Here is a 20,421-nt window from a genome sequence, read left to right as displayed (position 1 = left end):
TATATATATATATATATATATATATATATATATTTGTGTACTTTATGTCCCGAGAGTCTGTTTATGAGCACAAGACGTGAGAAAAATCTATCTTCTCCCTCAATTGTTTGCTCCACTCACTTTAAAAAAAAAAAAAAAGAAAAAGAAAAGGCTTTGGTACACATCTTAAAATAAAACCTGGAGCTCTGGCAACTATACGTCAGTCAGCTACAGATGTGGGAGCTGTAAGTTTGATCTTTTTTGTTTTTTTCTCCAGGGAATAAGCTAACCTAGCATGATCATGCCTCAGTGCCAACATTGGGATTTGAAAATAAGGGAATAGTGGTCATCCCACCACCCCAACCAAGCTCCAATACCCCTCCTATGCCTTCTCCGTCTTTACCTCCATCCCTCTCTCTTGCGCTGTCGAGTGGAATGAATCATGTCACACGTGACTCGTACATAGCCGGGCTTTTGTACTGCCTGTTACTCGCCCCGCGTCACCTGCAGTACCTGAGAGCAGTTTACATTTTTTTTAATGAAGGTTGAAATACGCTATTTAAACAAGAGGGTGACGGGAAAGAAGGGCAAAATACGTTCGTTTCCTGTGGAATACAGTACAGAGACTTGACAGCCATGAGCCTGATGTTGCTGTTAAAATGTGTTAGTACTGTTAGCACTGTAGCTCCAAAGGAGTTAGTGCCTCAACAGACATGAACGTCACCACACGTCACTGATGTCCTCCTGTCCCACTCCTTGAAGTTACATCGTTTTTGTGATATATGGCGTCTATTATGTTGGACAAGACATCTGTCTTTGGATAAGACACATACTGTATTACTCTTAGAACATCACAGTGGCTCTCTGTGTGTTCTGAACTCATTTTAATGTTTTTTTATTCGTGGAGGTTTTTGTTGAGAATGAATCAAGAGCGCCTCTGCTGGTTGCAGCCCAGTCGTGCACTCCATTTTGCCTGAATTGCTTCAAGACGGGGCTGCACGGTGGCCACGCAGCCTGGAGATCTGCAAGATCTTCTTTGGGCATCTCTGTGTGGGTTTCCTCCGTGTACTCCGGTTACCTCCCATATTCCAAAAACATGCATGTTAGGTTAATTGGCGACTCTAAATTGTCCATAGGTATGAATGTGAGTGTGAATGGTTGTTTGTCTATATGTGCCCTGCGATTGGCTGGCGACCAGTCCAGGGTGTCCCCCGCCTGTCGCCTGGGATAGGCTCCAGCATAACCACGACCCTGGTGAGGATAAGTGGCATAGAAAATGAATGGATGGATGCTTCAAAACACGAGTAATCAACAGAATGATTGAAGCGCATCCATCACAAAGGGTTTTCCAATAATATTTTGGAAACTGTCTTGCCCAGATTCAAAAAGAAAAGATCTGCATTGTGTGTAGGTGTCCACCTCCCATCAACTTTGCGCAGTAAATATTTCTACATTTGGCTGCACTTTCATGCAGCGCTTTTTTACAGCCATGACAGCATCAATTTATGAGAGGAATATCTTTATTTATGGAGAGGGAAATACACAACTCCAGCATCCCGCTGACAGCTGGTAATGCAGCGGAATGTAAAGTAGATCTCAGGTGTTCTATATGGCTCTCTGATAGATTAAAAGCCCACAGGGATAGAAAATAAAACTCTTTGTTAACCTCGATGTGTCTGCAGGCTCTGACAGTATTTTCATCTTGGCCCATCAGTTTAATGTATAGTTTTAAAAATATGTTTCCAGTTCAAAATAAGGAAATTCAGTCGACATTCAAATTGTGCTGTCCGCAAATCACAAACAACAGTTCTTCAAGCCCAGATGCTAAGGCTAACCCTGCTGAAAAACCAGCATAGACCAGCTACCAGCATGACCAGCATATGTTGTGTTTTTGTGCTGGTGACCAGCATAGCATGGTCCACCAGCATAGACCAGCAAGGTCCACCAGCTAAACCAGGACCCAACCAGCATAGACCAGCATAATTTCCATGCTGGTCTATGATGTTTTTTTCAGCAGGGAAATTAGCTTCCCAGCTGCTATTTTAGCTTTTAATCTCTTGTAGTTTTCAAAGCTGATGATGTATGGATACACTCTAGTGGGTGGCATTCAGTTATGCTGTCTGTAAACAGCAGTTGTGCTAGATTAGTTTGTTTTCTGCTTTTTAAACTTTGTGTGACATTTACCTTAGAAAACCAGTAAGCTTTTCTCAAATTAAACTGGAGTTTACATTTGCTGGTGTTAAATTTATTCTTATTAAAATAATAATAGTTACCTTAACTCCGTCTAGCACTGATGCATAGGATAGTATATTATTTTTCCCGATACTGTATGTTTAATTTCTTGTGTAAACTCTTTGGGGAGAATACAATAGATACAGAATACAGAACGTAACAAAACTTCTGCGTAATAAATAAAGCAGCTTACAAAAGGTTTGGGCTGTGTTCATAATTATAATCTAGCCAGTAGTGTTCTTCCTCCATGGATTAGATGAAGAAAATAGATGGAAATTAATGCAAATTTTTCGAGCTTTGTGTTGCATGAACCAAATTCCCTCATGTTTTTCTTCCCCTTAAAATTGGCAAAGGTGGAATTATTTGCATTTTCTTCCTTCATGGAGCAGATGCCACAATTATCACTTGAATCACTGTGAATCGCACGCACACACGCACGCACACGCACTCAACAAATGTGCTTCAGCACAGCCATCACAGGGTTGTTGGGGTTTTTTTTCCATTTCTTGTCATTTTTTCCTCTTGTACGTTTTGTGTTTTTAATGTCAATACACAGAACATATACTTATATCAATCAACACATACTGTTCTGTACCTTCTGACTCTCATCTGTCATGTGACGCAGTAGAAGGGCGATGGGAGCCCAATCACCGTAGGTTTAAAAAAACAACATCCCCAGTTTGGATCGACGGTGCCACCTTCTTCTCTCAAAAACAACTTCTCTGATTATAGATTCAGCCACCATCATGTTTATTTATGGGATTAATATTACTGGCAGACCACTATATTATTGCTTTAGTTGTTGAATAGAGATGTGGAATGGAGAGGTGCAAAACCATTTACTGTCATTGATAGAAAAGCAGTGAGGCAAGAAGGCTCAACTTTATTAAATAAATGAAGTGTGGGCTGATGAAAAAGTATTGCACTTCTTTTATACCCTACTCAAAATTTCATGGCTTCTTCCTCCCCTCTATAAATTATATGGCGATTGTTTTTTGCGTCTTTCTGTAGTTTTTGCTATGTGAAAATGACTGCCGTGAAAAAGGCAATTAAAACAAGTGGGGGCCTCAAAGTCTTGCACAGTACTGCATTTTGAATTGGGGTGCACCATATCCAGTAGATGGCACTATGGTGAAATAAGATGCTTCAAAACAAACTTGATCATTTCAATATATTGCCATGTGCATGCGTGTCTGCTTTCCTTGTCTCCCGCCTCCAAACAGGCAGGAAGTGAGCTCGCATCTTCTTCCGCTATGGAACACACGTAAACAAGGCAGAGGGAGTGAGGTTCACCAACGTACACTTGCACAGCCTCACAGGCTGGCATCCGTTACACTCACCCCCTCAAAGCTCACTCCCGTCCGTGTCACGGCACCAATCTAACCCGCCCTGCTTACACACTGCCCGCACTGGGGCTCGAACACAGGACCTTCGTAATGGGAGGCGAGAGCGCTGACCACACGGCCAAAAGCCCGGACCGCGTGTTTAGCGCAGCTGTCAAGGCAGAGGGAGTGAGGTTTACCAACGTACCCTTGCACAGCCTCACAGGCTGGCATCCGTTACACAAATCTTGTTTAATCCTACCCCCTCTCCGTTTCACATCAACTGCTAATACATTTGTTCACTTCCTGTATTCCAAACTACTCTTTACTAATTTTGAAATACTTAAGAAAATGATGAGGCAGCATAACAATGTGCGACAGGAGTCAAGGGTGATAATCACCATAGATAAATTATATAGCATTCATAATAAGTAAATATGTAATAATAAGTGAAGAAAAGGTTAATAGTTGACAGAAACATAGTTCGATGATGAGTGAGTACAGGCAATGTAAAACTTCAAGCAGTTCTAAGAAATGAAGTATAAGTACAAGAGTGGTTGGACATAGCATTGTACATAGCATGTTCAGGACTCTTCTTCCTTGTACTTTGTCAACATCAACTGCTTGTTTCTTCAAATGGCTCATTTTAGTACATTGTTTTACTCAATCCGTTCTATGACTTGAGTCCACATACTCATATGCTGAAGGTTTTTAGTGTGGTTCGCACATATAAATGATTTACGGTAGCCTAAGTTAAATTTTTCCCCAAGGTCATATTTCTCCTCTCATGTTGAGAAAAATTGTATTACGTTTTTGAGTGTCGGGGTATTCTTTGCTTCATGCATAATTGTGCCTGTTTGAAAATGAACTAGATGAGCAAATTTTAGCATTTGTGATTTTAGGAATAAAGGGTTTGTATGTTCTTTATAACTGGCATTATGGATTATCCTAACTGACCTTTTTTGTACAGTTATTAAGTGAAGTGTACTTCTATAATTACTTTTTGGTCCAGAACAAATTTTGCTTTGTTCAGTATTGAAGTATTTCTTGCCCCTGTATATTGAATATTTTTAATGTGGAATTTCCAGCTCATTTTGTCATCTATTATGACCTTAGAAATGTATTTTTGTTCACAAATTGATGTCCACGCCATCAATTTGATTTGTATTTGTGCACAAGTATCCTTTTTGCTCTTACCAAATAACATTATTTCCGTTTTTACTCAGGTTTGGGTCATTTTTGCCATTGTTATCCAAATAAAGTCAATAGTGCAAAAGCTAGTATTGGCTCTTGTTCAAATCCTTTTGGCTTTTTGCACCCAAAACCCATCTGTGTCCAAGCACTTATCCCTGAGTTTATGAACAGTAACAACAATGTAAGCATATGAACAACACAACACAGAGATATTTCTGAAAATAAACATACAAGAGAAGTAAAAAATATCCATCCCATCACACTTTGAGCAATCCTATACTAATACTACCCCTGGTAACTACACAATTGGATTGATGCAGATTAGCACAAAAAAAAAGCTTGCACTTGTGTGAGTCCGAGCTTGTCATGATTACTGTATGGATTCAGAAACATGAATCTGAACACACAACCTGGGGAACAGAAATGTTTGCTGGGTGGAGTGGAGTGTGTGTGTGTATGCGTAAAGAGGAGTGTTGGTGATAGATCAAGCTGACACAGCCCCCCCACCGGTGTTTGTTTTAAACCAGCAAGGGTTCTCACAAGCACATTACCAAGCTGGACCGCCGGAGACTATTGGCCCCTGCAGCAGAAATATTTCACAATTATAGACTTGTGTGCTTTTTTTTCCTCTCTTTTCTATTACACAACCTACTCTGGGCTCCAAGAGTACTTTATCTTTTTTTTTTTCTTTATTTTTATTGCCAATTATAGGTGTCCGAAAGCACACCCGTGCTCAAATGAAGAGACTAATCAGCAAGGGAGTGAAATAGACTCAAACTGAAGGATGCTGAGTGTATGAAACACACACACTTGTAAGGGAGTGTTGAGCCTGCGAGGAGGAAGTTGATGTCCGTGCAGATGGGGAGGCCAAAAAGTTAACAAGCATCAAGGGGGTGTGAGACCAGACTCTTCAAACACTGAAGAGTCATCACTTCAGTAGCAGGGAGCTGATTAGACAAGTTAGTCACTGCATGGAAGCTGTCAATTGACTATGTTTAATCCTCCACTGGGCCATGGAGCAGAGCTTTAGCACAGCTTTAGCATAACATTTACTACTTACATCAGGGGTGTCCAAAGTGCAGCCCGGGGGCCATTTGTGGACTGCAGCTCTTCTTTCATAGGCCCAGTGGCATATTCTAAGTATAAAATGAAAGACCACCCACATATACAGGTGGGTATTACACACTTACACACACAGATACACACATATATTACAAGAAGATTTAGGGCCACACTATGCAGCCTTCTGGAAAAGGTTTGAACAGCCCCGACTTAGATACAGTACAGTTGTGTGCAGCAGTACAATACTAGAAGAGCTGCACCATCGGGTGTCCTTATTTTTTCACACACTGTATATGATAACTAATATACTGTGTTATGTATTGCATTTGTTCAGCGCATGTTTGGGCAGAAGTGACGCATCTGCACACCTCCCCCAAAAAGACACAACCTTTGTATCTGAGGAACCCTGTGGCGCAGGCGCTCCGCCACTGCATTTAATTGGCACGGCACATCACGCCGTCAGCAGAGACACCAAAGTACATGAAGCCACGGTCAATTTATTTGATTTAGGATCCTCATGATGATTGAAGACCACAGGTCGAGGCTAATGCCCTGCCATAACATCTATATTATGTAAACATCTACTGAAAAAAGAATGATAATGTATGTCCAATTTTGTTCTGTCTCCTAAAACACTATTTTTAAACATATCAGCCATTAATCAAAGTGACATCGGTTCATCATTCAAAGTAATACGATTTTTATTAATCAAAAACAACATTTAGGTCGAGAAAATCAATTTTAGGCCCTATTTTGGGGACAGCGTAAACTCAAAATATGTTGCTGTAACACCAAATCACCTCTAGATAGCGCTGTGTACACTTATTCAGACCGGTGACGCATAGGTCACCACAAAAACACGCCTACTCGCCCCCTGACTGTCCAATCAGAGTGCACGTTACGTTGTTGTCGCACGTGAACTGAGCGGAAGTGAATGAACAGTTGACCGGGCAGGCTAATCCGCTAGAAATCAACACAACAAGGTAAGATTGACATACAATAGCCTCATTTTTAAAAAGTTTCCTGCCAACGTTGATGCTGGTGTCGTATTTTTAAGACAAGTATGGCATTCTTATGTCGTAATTTTGGTCCGTGGAAAAGATAATAAAGAACTGTGGCCTATCGTTCCATAGCATTGTGGATGCTAATATGCTAGCTAGCTAGCGTGCTAGCAAGCTTCAATAACGTAAATAACAAGTTTAAATGGTTGATCAAGTCTAACGCTTTGGCGTTTACTCGAATTACACATTTAATATTAACGACATTTTAAATAGAATCTTGAGCGTGTTTCGTGTAAATAACAATAAATATCAAAATAAACATGCATCTAAAACTACACAGCATTTTGAGCCAAAACATCATCATAGTATTGAATATTAAAGCAACCGTTTTGATATTTGATAGTTAATGAGGCATACAATTATTTTGTAGGCGAATCTGATATCATGATTTATGTGTTCCACCGGCTGCATTTACTGACAATGTCAGGTAAAGTAATATGTGCAAGACACTTTTACGTTAAACTTTAATTTTAAAGATTTAATTACCCTGATATATGGAATCAAGTAAACCTCATCCAATGCAAAAATTGCATATGTTATTTGCTGTATTTTCTGTGTTCAATCTGAGTTAAAATTCTAGCAAGTATCAAAGAATCTTCATTATTGGAACGCTACATGAAACATACTTCAGCAGCGGAATTTAAAGGAAAACCACTTTTTTTTAAAAATAGTTTTGCTCATCATCCACAATCCTTATGTGAAACATGACCAAATAATATACAGTATATGTATCTATATAGCATATACTGTATCCCTTCATACAATATATTACTTAAAGGGACAGTTTGGATTTTTTGACATGAAGTTGTATGACATCCCCATCAGCATTGTAGTCCAATAACAGCGACTTACCCCCCACTTGGTCTCCTAAGTCCACTTCTGGTCAAATTTTTGTGATGAAGAACGTAGTTCCACTTAGTTGCTGGGGACAATTAAGCAAAGACTTTGGCTTCTCAAAGCAATACGCGTTTAATACATTCAAAATACTGTAAGAATTGCATTTTATCATGAATGTACCTGTTAGTGCGTGGTCACAGCATGTATATGAAACAATAACATTGGAGGTTTTTTAGACGGCTTTATAGTCGAAATAGGTGTGTCCCATGATGTGTATTGTTAGCTCCCTAAAGCTAACTGTTTTTCTCTCTTTAGAACAGGCAGAAAAGGGAAAGACGTGTGCTCATGTTTCACATAAGGATTGTGTATGATGGACAAAATTCCCCCCCAAAAAAGTGCAGTTTTCCTTTAACTTAATTGAAACACTAGCATAAAAATAGCTGGCAGTGTCTTATTATTTAAGAAAGTGTTGCTCAGGAGAATTCCGGTGTTACAAAGTTGCAGCTCCTTCAGTCCAGATCCAAGCTATTCTTTGCTTTTTATTATTTCATGGCATATTATTTATGTTTCCCACATCCAAAGCCCCTTGATAGATCAAATACTGTAATAGTAAAGCAAAAAAACAGCATGGCTGATGTTGGTAGTTCTGGGACAAGTGTTGGGTTTATTATTTCATATCTACTGCATAAACCAGAGTAGTGTTTATTAGTTAATATGTAGTGCATCTTTGTGCAGAATTCTTTCTAACTTGCTGTTACTCTGTCTGTCAAACCTGTAAAAAAAACCGTAAGACTTGCTGATGTGAAATCCAAGTTACTTGGGGATGTGCTCCTGTGACCTAACTGTCAGCTGCTGTATACCAGACTTGTATTTGCGCTGTGTTGTTAAATCTTTTTCTTTCCTGGTTATTATGCCGCCATCTGCTCCTTACCACAATTAGACATTGTGTATGCACAGACAGAAGCTGGGACATCTTTTGCTTCCAACGTCACTGACAAACTCTTGGTGCTAAATGCTTTTGTTTGCACACCTGCTGTATCTTCTCAAGGGATACACTTTAGAGTAGTCCGTGCACAGCTTGTAAAGCAGCATAGATTTACTATCCACTAAAAATGGCTCAACACACAGCTATTATTGTCTAAGTAGCTGACTAGCTAAAGTATAGCCACCTTTCATTTCCACAGTATACAGCCATGGAAAATATGAGTAGACTACCCTTGTTTCTTCAGTTTCTTGTTCATTTTAATGCCTAGTACAACTAAAGGTACCTTTTATTTTTGACAATTATAATGATCATTGCAAAAATAGCTCAAAAGAGTGAAATATTTTGGCAGTGCAATGCCATAGCTATTGATGTAAGAAATTGAGTGATTTTGGTTATCATCAAGAAAACCATGAAAATGGCTTTTAGATTAAACTCGCATGAGCTCTTTTTGTTGTCATCATTGTATTTGTCCAAACAAATGTACCTTTACTTGTACCAGGCATTAAAATGAACAAGAAACAAGGGTGTTTTCCATGGCTGTAAAGGATATACTGTAATAATAAGGGGTGTCACGATACACAAGATTGGGTCTACGAGAACGAGATGAGACGAGATTTTAACATTACTTTTAAGAAAAGTATAATGAAAAATGTATGAATGTATTGCAGTCTACTAATTTATTTTTTATGACGTTACCTCACATTGCTCCTCACAAGGCTACACTCTTCTGCAGTCTGTGTGTATGCTATCGACCCCGCCTCCACCCACCGAGACAAAGAAATCGAATGACAAAAGGGCTCACTTCGTTCATGCCGTTGTTCTATGGAACAAACACGCCAAGGTGCTGAAACCAATGCACAGAGTGAATCCTTTTCCTGCCTTTTTGGAGGCGGGAGACGAGGAAAACGGACACGCATGCACATGGCAATATATCGAGGCCAGCAAAATGATCAAGTTTATTTTCATATTCATTTATTGTGTGATTTAATTAATTAATTAATTATCATCCCAGGCCTTGTGCCTGCGAGACAGTTCTTTTCTGAACGAGAAAGCTTGCCAAATTTTAATCTTGCGAGATCTTGTGACACCCTTAGTAATAACAGTACTTGCTGAAATGTGAGTACTATGTGTGACATAGTTTACATATGTTTGCTGTTCATTGGCAGCCATGTACTGTTCGTCACATTTCTATTTCACCAAAATTGATTCAACCTCATCCACATGGAGTGTAATTTTTTTTTATTTAAAAAGTGTGAATTGGGTGCTGAATCGCTGCATGGGTTGTTTGGCTGCAGCGCCAGCCAAATCATTTGTCCACCACACTTACCTGAAGTATGTTTTTTTTTAAACCAGTGGCACTCCCGTGGGGATGACAGATGTGTGCTGGCGAACAGTGCATCCCATATTAGTAGATAATAGGTATGCTCCCATCGATCAGCCACCGATGTGTATCAGCCGATTTCCGTGAGAAATCACGTGATCGGCATGTGCCGATAAATGCTTTTCAACGGCGATCACAAAAGCCATTCACCTGTGGCTAGTACTATTCTGCTATTCTACCTTTTTGGGCAGCGTCGTCCTCTCACTTTCCTTCACAGTGCGCAAGAGTGTCAAATCAAAAACAATCATGTCTGCCGTGTGGAACTTACCTACCAACACATGCCACAAAAACTACCCTGCTGGCGTAGCACATGGAAAAGCTTTAATTTAATACGGCATCTGAAGAACACCTGACGGAGTATGATGAGTTTTCAAGGCTCACTGTGTAATCATCAGTCAAACGGCGGCTAACGCAGGCATGTGGACAACACTCACCCGTATGTGCGTGACAGTCAGAAGGCTAAGCAAAGCACCCGAAAAACAAGATGAATAATAGCAACCTGTCAGAAGTGGGTTTTTTTTTTCTCTCTCTATGGTATTAATTTTAAGACATGGCCCGGAGTCGTGAAAGTGATCTGATGCAAGCTGAATAATTGTATCCTGTATCTGTAGACTAAGCGTCCCATGTGGGCCACGATGTGTTCTCTGGGAGGAAGCTCCCAAAATAGCACATCCAAGTCAATAACTGTGCCCTGGCATCTTTTGTACTCTCACTTTCAATTTGACAAGTTCACTCAAAGCGATGTACATCTGATTTTTGTGTAATTTCTTTTACCGTTTCGTTACAGGGAACATCGATACAAGGTGCTTACTTTGTCAGAAGTTGGATTTTCACAACATATGCTTATGTATATACCATAAATGTGCAGTCACATGAAAAAAACTTGGCCCATGGGACAATTATGGCGTCCCCAATGTGTTGTGTTCAGAATGCATTGTTATACATGCTAGCATACATGTAATACACATATCCTCAAAGTGTTATCATCATTTGACAAATGGTCAATGACTAATAGCCAATTAGTTGCCAAGTCGCGTCTGCACCCCTGCAAAGATGTTTGGCTTGATGGCGGCCATGGTTTTCATCCAATACATGCCTGTCAGTCCACTAAAGGTAAAATTTAGTGGTGACTCGGACAAAGATGTTACAGTTGGGGGTTTTGTAGAACACATTGACGTGTGCGAAGTAAAACTTTGGAGTTTAACAACAGCACCACAATGTGGTGTATTTGTCAGAAAAATAACAGCACATGCAACACAGTAGGGATGTATGTGCTCACAAATGTTCACCCTTTTTTGTGCAGCAGCTCGTATGTAGGTGAGTTAGCTTACACAAACAATATGTGACTCAATCTGAACCTCGGAAGTCAAATGCTCCTAAAATTCAGAATTTGACCAAAATGTTCTGGATAAGTTGTATGAAAGGAGTGTAAACTGCTGTCACCTTTTTAAATCAATGTTCTGGCACAGTCTTTTAATGTTTTTATATTTATTAACTTGTTTTTACACTTGCGTGACAGTTATAACGTTAATAATGACACAAAGATCCTTACATCTTAGTCACTTGTTGCTGAATGGGTGTTGTCTTATTTTTATATTAAATTTTATTTAACCTTTATTTAACCAAATAAATCCCACTGAGATCAAGATCTCATTTACAAGGGTGACCTGGCCAAGAGGTCACACAAGAGCACACGCCACAATAAACACAGAAATAAAAATCCAGAATGTTCAAGACAATAAACACACACATTTCTCATAGGTTTCTTGCTGCTTAGTGTGTAAAACACAACAAAAAGCTGTGACTGAGACCAGTTCTAACATTTTCAGTTCAGTCTACATGGTGTTCCATGCGGTGGGGGCAGCATAAGAAAAAACACTTTTACCCAACTCAGTTTTGACTCTGGGCACAATTAGATGATTGTGGTAACAGTGGTTAACTCATTTTTACACACTGCATTAATAAAGCTTCTGTTTCAGCCACATTTTGACCCTGGAACAGATGTTCAGATTATTTCCAATGGGAAAAGTTGTTGAGAAATGCCCAAAATTCTGAGGTTGTTGTCAACATTAGAGGTTCCACTGTGTGTAGCTTTGACACATTTAAGTGAGTCGGTGGGCTTCTGTTCAATTGGATGTCCTTTCATTGCACCACAAGAGACTGGATCTCCTTTTGAAGGGCATGAAAATAGTGGAGGGAGCCCCTTAAAAAATGCTCATGTGCAATGCTGTCCCTGAATAGTGTTTTCGGCCATCACGCAGTGTGGCAGAGATTATAACCGTGATATTGCTTTAATGTACCACATCTGTTTTATGAGTGGCTGTGTTGCAAGTGACTAACCGGCAGACTCTCTGTGTACGGCATGTCAGATGGAGGTGGAGCAGCTCCTGTCGCTGTCTGGCTCTGCACTGGCCCAGGCTGTCAGCTCTCTGCTGGAGACCCCTGGCCTCTACGTTTTCTCCGACATCCTGGAGCTGCCCAACGTCAGAGAGGTAAAACCCTTGCACAACCCACCTGCCCATTTCCATACAATACACAGAATCTGCAGCTGCTATCCCACTGAAAATGAATGTCTCTGTAAAGACAGGATTTTTTCAGTGCAGCACTAGATCTCATTTGGTTGCGTAGGCGTACCCAATGAAGTGTTTATGATGTATGTGAACCGGCTTTGTCAGTAATATTTGGGGAGCTAAATGCAGTTGGGCCTTTAGAGACACTTTGCTCTAATATGCATATTCATCGTGTGCACTGGAGCGGCTAATTTGCTAATACACTTGTTTACTTTCAGCGGAATTTATTTTAAAACCCATCTCTGTTAATCCCCGGTAATTTCTACTCTGTCTTCTAAATGCATAAAATTGTGTCGATGGTTGAGTAAATTGTCAGGAAAAACAAACTGAGGGCCAAATAGATCCATCGCGTTCTTGTCTGTGTTGTGATTGGTTGATCCATGTGTGATTAGTCACTGAAGAGCTGCATCCTCACATGCTCAGATATGAGTCACTTGAAATGTGTGAAGGACAATTTAGTCCCAGTTTGGTTTTGCATTGCACAACATTTGTTTACAGCGATGAAGGAGTGGTGTTTAATAAAGACAAAAAAGGGGAAAGTGAATATTTGGAGACTAATTATCACACACTGATGTTGGGTCTCATCAGAATCTCCTAAGATTTGCTTTCTGTGCATCAATTGTCATTGCTGATGTCATTTATACCCGACCCACCACTCTCTCACACACACATACAGCTGGAGAATGGTCCTCATGCACCTGTGTACCAGCTCCTAAACCTTTTCGCCTATGGAACCTACTGCGACTACAAAGGTAAGGGGTGGCATAAATAAGTCATTCCTCTCTCGCAACAACTCTTTTATTATTACAAGCTGTATTTTGTTGCTTCGAGGCAGGCGCCTTGACTCGCAGGTATTAAATAAACATTGTTTCCAAAGGCGCCGTGGGCAGGTGCTTCACAAGCAAATTGCCGCAGTTCTTCTGGCTGGCTCATTACTGTCTGTGTCACAACAGCGATACGGAAAGACAAATATTCATTACTGTTTTGGTATCTGCTTAATATTCTTGAACACCGCTGCTACAAGTGTCTCATAATTAAATTTGTCCAACATTCATTACATAATTGCATCCATTAATTACCGTATTTCTTCATATAGTGGCTTGGGGTGTTTTATTTACACAACTGCAGAGAGTACCAGTGCAAATATTAACTACCATAAGTCCTGTCATTATCGCCTGGACTTTTATTTACCTAAAATACAAAGAGGAATTGCTAGTATTTGGGGAAAGGCTACTATTTCCAAAATTTGAAGAGTCTTTATATCCATCCATCCATCCATCCATTTTCTATGCCGCTTCTCCTCATTGGGGTCGTGGGGGTATGCTGGAGCCTATCCCAGCTGACTTCGGGCGACAGGCGGGGTACACCCTGGACTGGTCGCCAGCTAATCGCAGGGCACATATAGACAAACAACCATTCACACTCACATTCATTTGTAACAACTTATTTTTTTTTTTACTTTAATAATGTTTTGGAATGCATGAAAAAGTGGAAAAGAAAATGTACAACAAGTATATTGCACAACACAGCAGCAGCAGAACCAATGTTGTAATAGCGGTAAGGAATAAACTGTTGAGCCAGCATTAATCCTGAGGAAGAGGTCATTGTAAACAATAGTGTAGATTTAAGTGCGACATGCATGAGTTTCACTGCTGAGTAGTGCAACCAACATTTTAATGCACATGCAGAGGTAGATAAAGCTCCTGGACATGTGCCATTCGTGATACTTCAAATTCAGCTACTGTCATATTGTGCAGTTAATAAAAATCTACATCAGGTGGTTGCGTACAGCCACAGCTGCTAATGTCAAAGTTTTTTTTTTTTATCTGTAGCTACAGCAATTAGAGATCCTAGCGGTGATTTGTTTTTGTAAAACACGCACTCGGTTGCTATTGGAGGCTGAGCGGTTACTTGAATAAAGGTGTTTATTGGAGCATTTACAGTAATATTAGGATAAACAAAACATGTACTATAAAAATTATAATATAACTCTCATTATATATTGTATTACAGCCTCCGGCATTCACTTTTAATTTTTGCAATGCATCAGCATCTTCAAACTTCAGCTTTACAGATGCCATGTCTGCTGTGTGGGTAGTTCAAGTCGACAATAATTAATTAGGGGAACCGTTTGCATTAGCACTCCGGTTTCCTCCCACATTGCAAAAACATGCATGTTAGGTTAATTGGCGACTCTAAATTGTCCATAGGTATGAATGTGAGTGTGAATGGTTGTTTGTATATATGTGCCCTGCCATTGGCTGGCGACCAGTCCAGGGTGTACCCCGCCTCTCGCCCAAAGTCAGCCGGGGTAGGCTCCAGCATACCCGCGACCCTAGTGAGGGATACAGTAAGTGGCATAGAAAATGGATGGATGGATGGATGGGTTTGTATTAGCACGGACGCAACTGTTTGATGAAATACGGTACATTGTTTTTTATGTTGAAAGCTGTCTGTCGTTGATAAAGAAATGGCTATAGTGTTCATGAGTCGTCTGTCCGTGTCACTCTGTACAATACTGTAGGCCTATCATGATAACCAATAAATCAATGAACTGCACGATAATTAAAAATGAACTCGATAATTTTGCCGGCCTCAATAACTTGACGTGCATGCGTGTTTGTTGGCGTTAGCGAGGCGCTAGCAAGCGTACAGGATTACAAGTGCTGCAGGTACGTGGCGGAAGGATTAACAGGCGAGCAAACGCAAATGGGTGATTCTCCTGAAAGGGGTACCAGCGAATGACATTATTCACAGGCGTACTAGCGAGTGTCATGACGCACAGACTACAGGGATTTGAAGCCATAGCCATGTGAAAATATACTGCAAACATACTGTATTGAATAAACAGAGGAACCAGTATCAAATACTTTCTTCGTGCCTGTTGTGTATAAAACACGCTGCTGTCAATTTCAGCTCATTTGCACATCGTCAAAGTTTGTGACGACAATTAAATAGATAATACAAAACCATGCAACATACGTTTCAGTTGCCGTGATTCCCGAAGTACAGTATAACACCTCTTTGTGCACCAAACAAGTCTTGCTTCATCCAAAACATGTACTTTTACCAAACTCCAACAAAATATTACACTTCATTAAATGTAAACAACATATTCCACACGATGTTGCTAAAAGTGAAGCAAGGACGTGTATATGCAAATGAGCTGACGTCTGCATTGACACACAATGTGAAGAATTGAGGATTTTCGGGTTATTTCTCTGTTTGACAGTGATTCAAAATCTGAATTATTGTGATTGACTGTGATTTTTTTTTTAAGTGCAATTTTTGCTAAAAGAGACAGTGTCCATTTTATTTTTGTTGGGGTGTTTTTGTCTTTTTAGTTTATTTTATTATGTTGTTTGCTTAATTAATTTATTTAAAAGCTCTTGAAATTCCAATTAGAATGTTAAATACTCTTGAGGAATTTAAGTTTATTGCTTTTGGTACAGTGTACTCTCATTATTATGCCATACATTATCATTACATTAATGAAAAAATTATCTCAAAAATACTGTAATGTGGACATTGATGTCGTTTATCAGCAATCATTTCTAGAACAGTTATCGTGCAGCAAAATTTGCAGCAAAATTATTGTGACAGGCCTACTGAAGTTTCTAATGTTTGAGTTAAATATACCTGAGTATTATGCAGTGCAGGTCAACACTATTGCAAAGTACAACCACAATAATACACATAATGTTAAACGAATACCTCTCTGACAATGTCAAAAATCTTTGTAAAGACATATTTTTAGGTACAGCTCATGTATTGGATCACTGACTGACTAATTTTTACTCTTATTCCATGCTGTTTTAGAGAGAGCGGCCTCTCTCCCAGAGTTGACCCCCGCTCAGAGAAACAAACTTCGCCATCTGTCCATCATCAGCTTAGCTTCCAATCTCAAGGTACCGCTTCCTCTTCCACTTTCTTCCTCACCCTGCAGGGGAAGTGTCTCACTATTATCAGGCACACGGTCTGGAGTATATAGTAATGCCTGTGAATATTGTCATTTGTCCAGGTCATTGTATTCTCAGGGCACTGAATCGATGGCGACGGGATTGAACAACCTGAACAGTCCAGTTGTCCAACAGTCCAGTCGATTCAACACCCTTAGAATATATACAGTAATCCCTTGTTTATCGTGGTTAATTGGTTCCACACCCGACTGTGATAACTGAATTTCAGCAAAGTAGGATTCCTTATTTGTAAATGGAATATTTTCATAGTTAGAGCATATACAACCTGTTTACGACCATCTACATACAGTTTTTAACATTAGTAGAGCCCTCTATGACATGAAATAACACCCCTAGAGTCACCACTCGTATTAGCCAATATAGTAGACCTAATAACACAAAATAAGACATATTAGACAAAAATAAGACTTAACAAAGGCTCACAAGTTAGCATTGAGAGAGTTCCTTGTTTTTTCTGGACAGTGAACATCCTGCGGGGGCTATTGTCTCATCAATGTAATGTAATTTAACGGCGACTGAATGACGCCATGTCAGGATGGCTGTAATTTAGTCAGCCTTTTTATTTGAAATAGACGCAGGGCACTATGTCTTGTGTCTTGCGGCACTATGTATTAAAAGGGGACCTATTATACAAATTTTCAGGCCTTTGAATTGAGTTCTGGACTCCTATAGAACAGCTACACGCGATAACCCGCACAGAAAGCTTTCTAGATCTTCCAGACTCTGCACCTCTTTCTGTAGTGTTTCCTTCCTCCCGCCTAAATGGTCTTGTGTAATTTACTCCACCCCCGGCCCTCTTCCGGGTACGCCTCCTGCGGAGCCCACTCCGCTGTGATTGGTCACATTTCCAAGTGCTCCCAAGGACTTACGAACAGCTGCCAAACCCCTTTTGTCCGACACAAAATAAACACAGTTAGGACACTGATAAATTGTGACTTACAGCTTGCGCTTCTGACTCTTCAACACAACCAAGCGCCATTGGAAAGGCGTCAGACTTCAGCAACAGTTTGGCGGATAGTCCAGCTTCGTATTGGTCCATGTTCACAAAACAGTCCCGTGTGAAGTGCTGTTGACAGCTGAGCATATTTTCTCTTGCTGGCCAGGAATCACCAACTCCAACTACTTCTGCCTTATGCTTGCCTCTTTAGGCACACCCTAACAAACATTTCCCGGGAGCCATACGTGCTAACAGGGAACAGAGCAGAGCAAAGCAGAGCGGGGCGAGGGCAGGCCTACAGTGTTTGCCTGGGCATGCCCACATAAGGAAGTCCAGGTTGCATTAACATCAATGGAACTCTGTGTTAAAAAAATTTCTGTAAATCACAGCGTGCAGAGCCATCCAAAACTGCATTGAGGTCTCACTTCCAAATGCACAAACCTCATTATCTGACGCGTTGGCGTTGTTTAACATAAAAATACAACATTGTAACGACATTTATAGGTCAGAAAAGAGCAAAAGCATAATAGGTGCCCATTTTTATGTTTGAAAATGTTTCATTTAGGCCAAGAATATGTAAAATTTCTTTAAATACGTATATTTTTTCACTAATAGGCTGTATTCAACCACAAAATAGCGATAATTTATTGATTGATTTATTTTTGAAAAACCGTGATAGAGAGAAGCCGAACCGCAAAGTGGTGTGGGACGACCGTAACATGGTATTTCCAGCCAGTCTGCATGACGAAAGTGCTGAAAGCCTGTCAATTTGCACCTGTCTACCTTTCTTTCTCTGCTCATATTCAGTGATTATTCATGTTGTCACCACCTGTGTCCTTTTTGATTTCCTGCTGAGTTTGTTCCTTGTCGCATCTCATGCATTTCTGCTTTTTAATGTCACAAGCCTGACATCTCTAATTGCCCAGCAGATTGTTAAATGCCTCTCCTCTGCCAGCGACATTTAAGCAAATGAGCAAGCCGTGGCATGTAATATTACAGCGTCATTTTCCGCAAAAGTGGCCAACAACTCCTCTGTTTCGGAGCTGAGAATGTGATTGAGTGGTGTGTTCGGTCCCCCTCAGTGCCTGCCATACTCGCTGCTGCTGCAGCAGCTAGAGCTGAAGAACGTGCGCGAGCTGGAGGACCTGCTGATCGAGGCCGTTTACTGCGACATCATCCAGGGCAAATTGGACCAGCGAAACCAGCAGGTGGAGGTGGACTGCAGCGTGGGCCGCGACCTCGGCCCCAACGAGCTCCCCAACATCATTAACACGCTGCAGGAGTGGTCAGTAATCGCCGCCTCCTGTCACTGTGCACGCTTGTGGTTTACGCCTCACTTAGCTGTTCCCGTCATTGCTGTCTGCCCCTCCTCCACACAGGTGCACAGGCTGCGAGGCGGTGCTATGTGGTATCGAAGAGCAAGTCTCCCGGGCAAACCAGTACAGGGAGAGCCAGCTGAAGGTCAAAGTCCAAGTGGAAACAGAGGTCAGTGCTGAAGGCTGGAGTCCTTTCCTTTCCTTTTCCACTCAATGAGAGTTCTTCAACAGCCGTCACTTTGCCCCGCAGGGTACTTGTGATATTTAACAAGGAAAAAAAATACCAACCGTATACTTTTTCTCATTGCTCTCAGCTGTCGTGAATCCAATTATGTTTGCTAGTTGACTGTCCCTCTCTTATGAAAGTCATCTCTCAAGAGCCCCTCAATTAAATTTCCTCACATCTATTACCAACTGAAACAAAATAAGCTGACGTGTTTGAGTGGGTAAAGGTCAATGTAACCACAAACTATTGCCACAAATCAAGAATTTTTATGCTGAGGTTAAAAAATAGTCTCTAAGGCCCTATACACTATTTTACATAGTTGGAAGTGTGTTGGCCAAAATATATCCTTAATACTGGTACCTAGATAGCTTAAAAGCGCTTTTAGTAAGCCTTACAGGGAACACGCCGTTTTGTGTGTAGCTTTAATGTTAATGCGCTGTGTTGGTCCACACCTTCGGCAGAGTGTGTGTCTTTGTGCACTTTGTCCTCTTTTCCTCTTTTTACATATACACTGTAACTCTGCACTTGTCTGATGTAAAATATGCCATATACTTGTATTACATACAACAATGTAACATTAAGGAATGGGCCTGGAGGACACAAACGTTAGCAACACTAGCGTAGCTATGTGAGCTACAGTGCTAACATTAAACTTACATTTTAACAGCAACTTCATGCTATGTTAGCTTACGTGCTGAAGAAAAACAAAATGATCAAACTGTGAAGTCGTGGGTGTGTACAAATGACAGGCTCATCTACGTAAGTACGGGCAGGTCATAGGTGGTGTCATGTCCATGCAGAAGTAGATTTTTCTGTCATGAAAACCCTGAACTTCAAAAGTGACCTTTAGAGCAAAGAAGTGAGGGAGATGATAGATTTTTGTTACGCTTGGTGCTCATAAACAGGCTCTATGGACAAATAATAATGTTAGAACGTCATTAAAAAGTCAATTTTGCACAATAGGAGACCTTTTACTTTGCCATCATCATGATTAGTCACAATTCAAGAGCAGATTGTTTTTTAAAAGGGTAAACTCATGAACAAACCCCTCCCATAGGTATCAAACCTACAGAAAACACTGAAGGCCAGCGCCGCCTCACCGTCATCAGGACCCGCCCCCGCTGGAGCAGCGTCCAATCAGGATGCTGACCAGCCGGCCGAACCACGGGATCCCGCCTCCTCTCAGGAATCACGCCAGCCGGGCAAAAAAAGTTCTAAGGTGAAAGGGTAAGTACTGTTACTTTACATGACTATCTTTTTTTTTTTTTAACCTTTGTCCTGAAATATGTTTTAAAAGTCACAGAATTGTTATAAAAAGCTTGGCAGAATTTCTTTTAAT

The 20,421-nt window shown here is 40.6% G+C and overlaps 1 protein-coding gene across 1 annotated transcript in view; it reads left to right on the top strand.

Annotated features, from left to right (window-relative positions):
* The first annotated feature begins 6,676 nt into the window (after positions 1-6,676).
* cops7a (COP9 constitutive photomorphogenic homolog subunit 7A) overlaps positions 6,677-20,421 on the top strand; it is a 36,851-nt gene continuing 23,106 nt past the window's right edge. The window contains exons 1-7 of the mRNA XM_054780778.1: positions 6,677-6,772; positions 12,423-12,545; positions 13,300-13,375; positions 16,443-16,531; positions 18,623-18,825; positions 18,920-19,025; positions 20,140-20,309. Coding sequence (XP_054636753.1) covers positions 12,423-12,545; positions 13,300-13,375; positions 16,443-16,531; positions 18,623-18,825; positions 18,920-19,025; positions 20,140-20,309 — 767 coding nt within the window. The 5' untranslated portion in view covers positions 6,677-6,772. The remainder of the gene's footprint in view (positions 6,773-12,422; positions 12,546-13,299; positions 13,376-16,442; positions 16,532-18,622; positions 18,826-18,919; positions 19,026-20,139; positions 20,310-20,421) is intronic.

The sequence above is a fragment of the Dunckerocampus dactyliophorus genome, chromosome 7 (assembly GCF_027744805.1).
Source record: "Dunckerocampus dactyliophorus isolate RoL2022-P2 chromosome 7, RoL_Ddac_1.1, whole genome shotgun sequence".
Classification (NCBI taxonomy): domain Eukaryota; kingdom Metazoa; phylum Chordata; class Actinopteri; order Syngnathiformes; family Syngnathidae; genus Dunckerocampus; species Dunckerocampus dactyliophorus.
The sequence above is the reverse complement of the archived record's forward strand: the minus strand, read 5'-3'. Positions and strand labels throughout refer to the sequence as shown.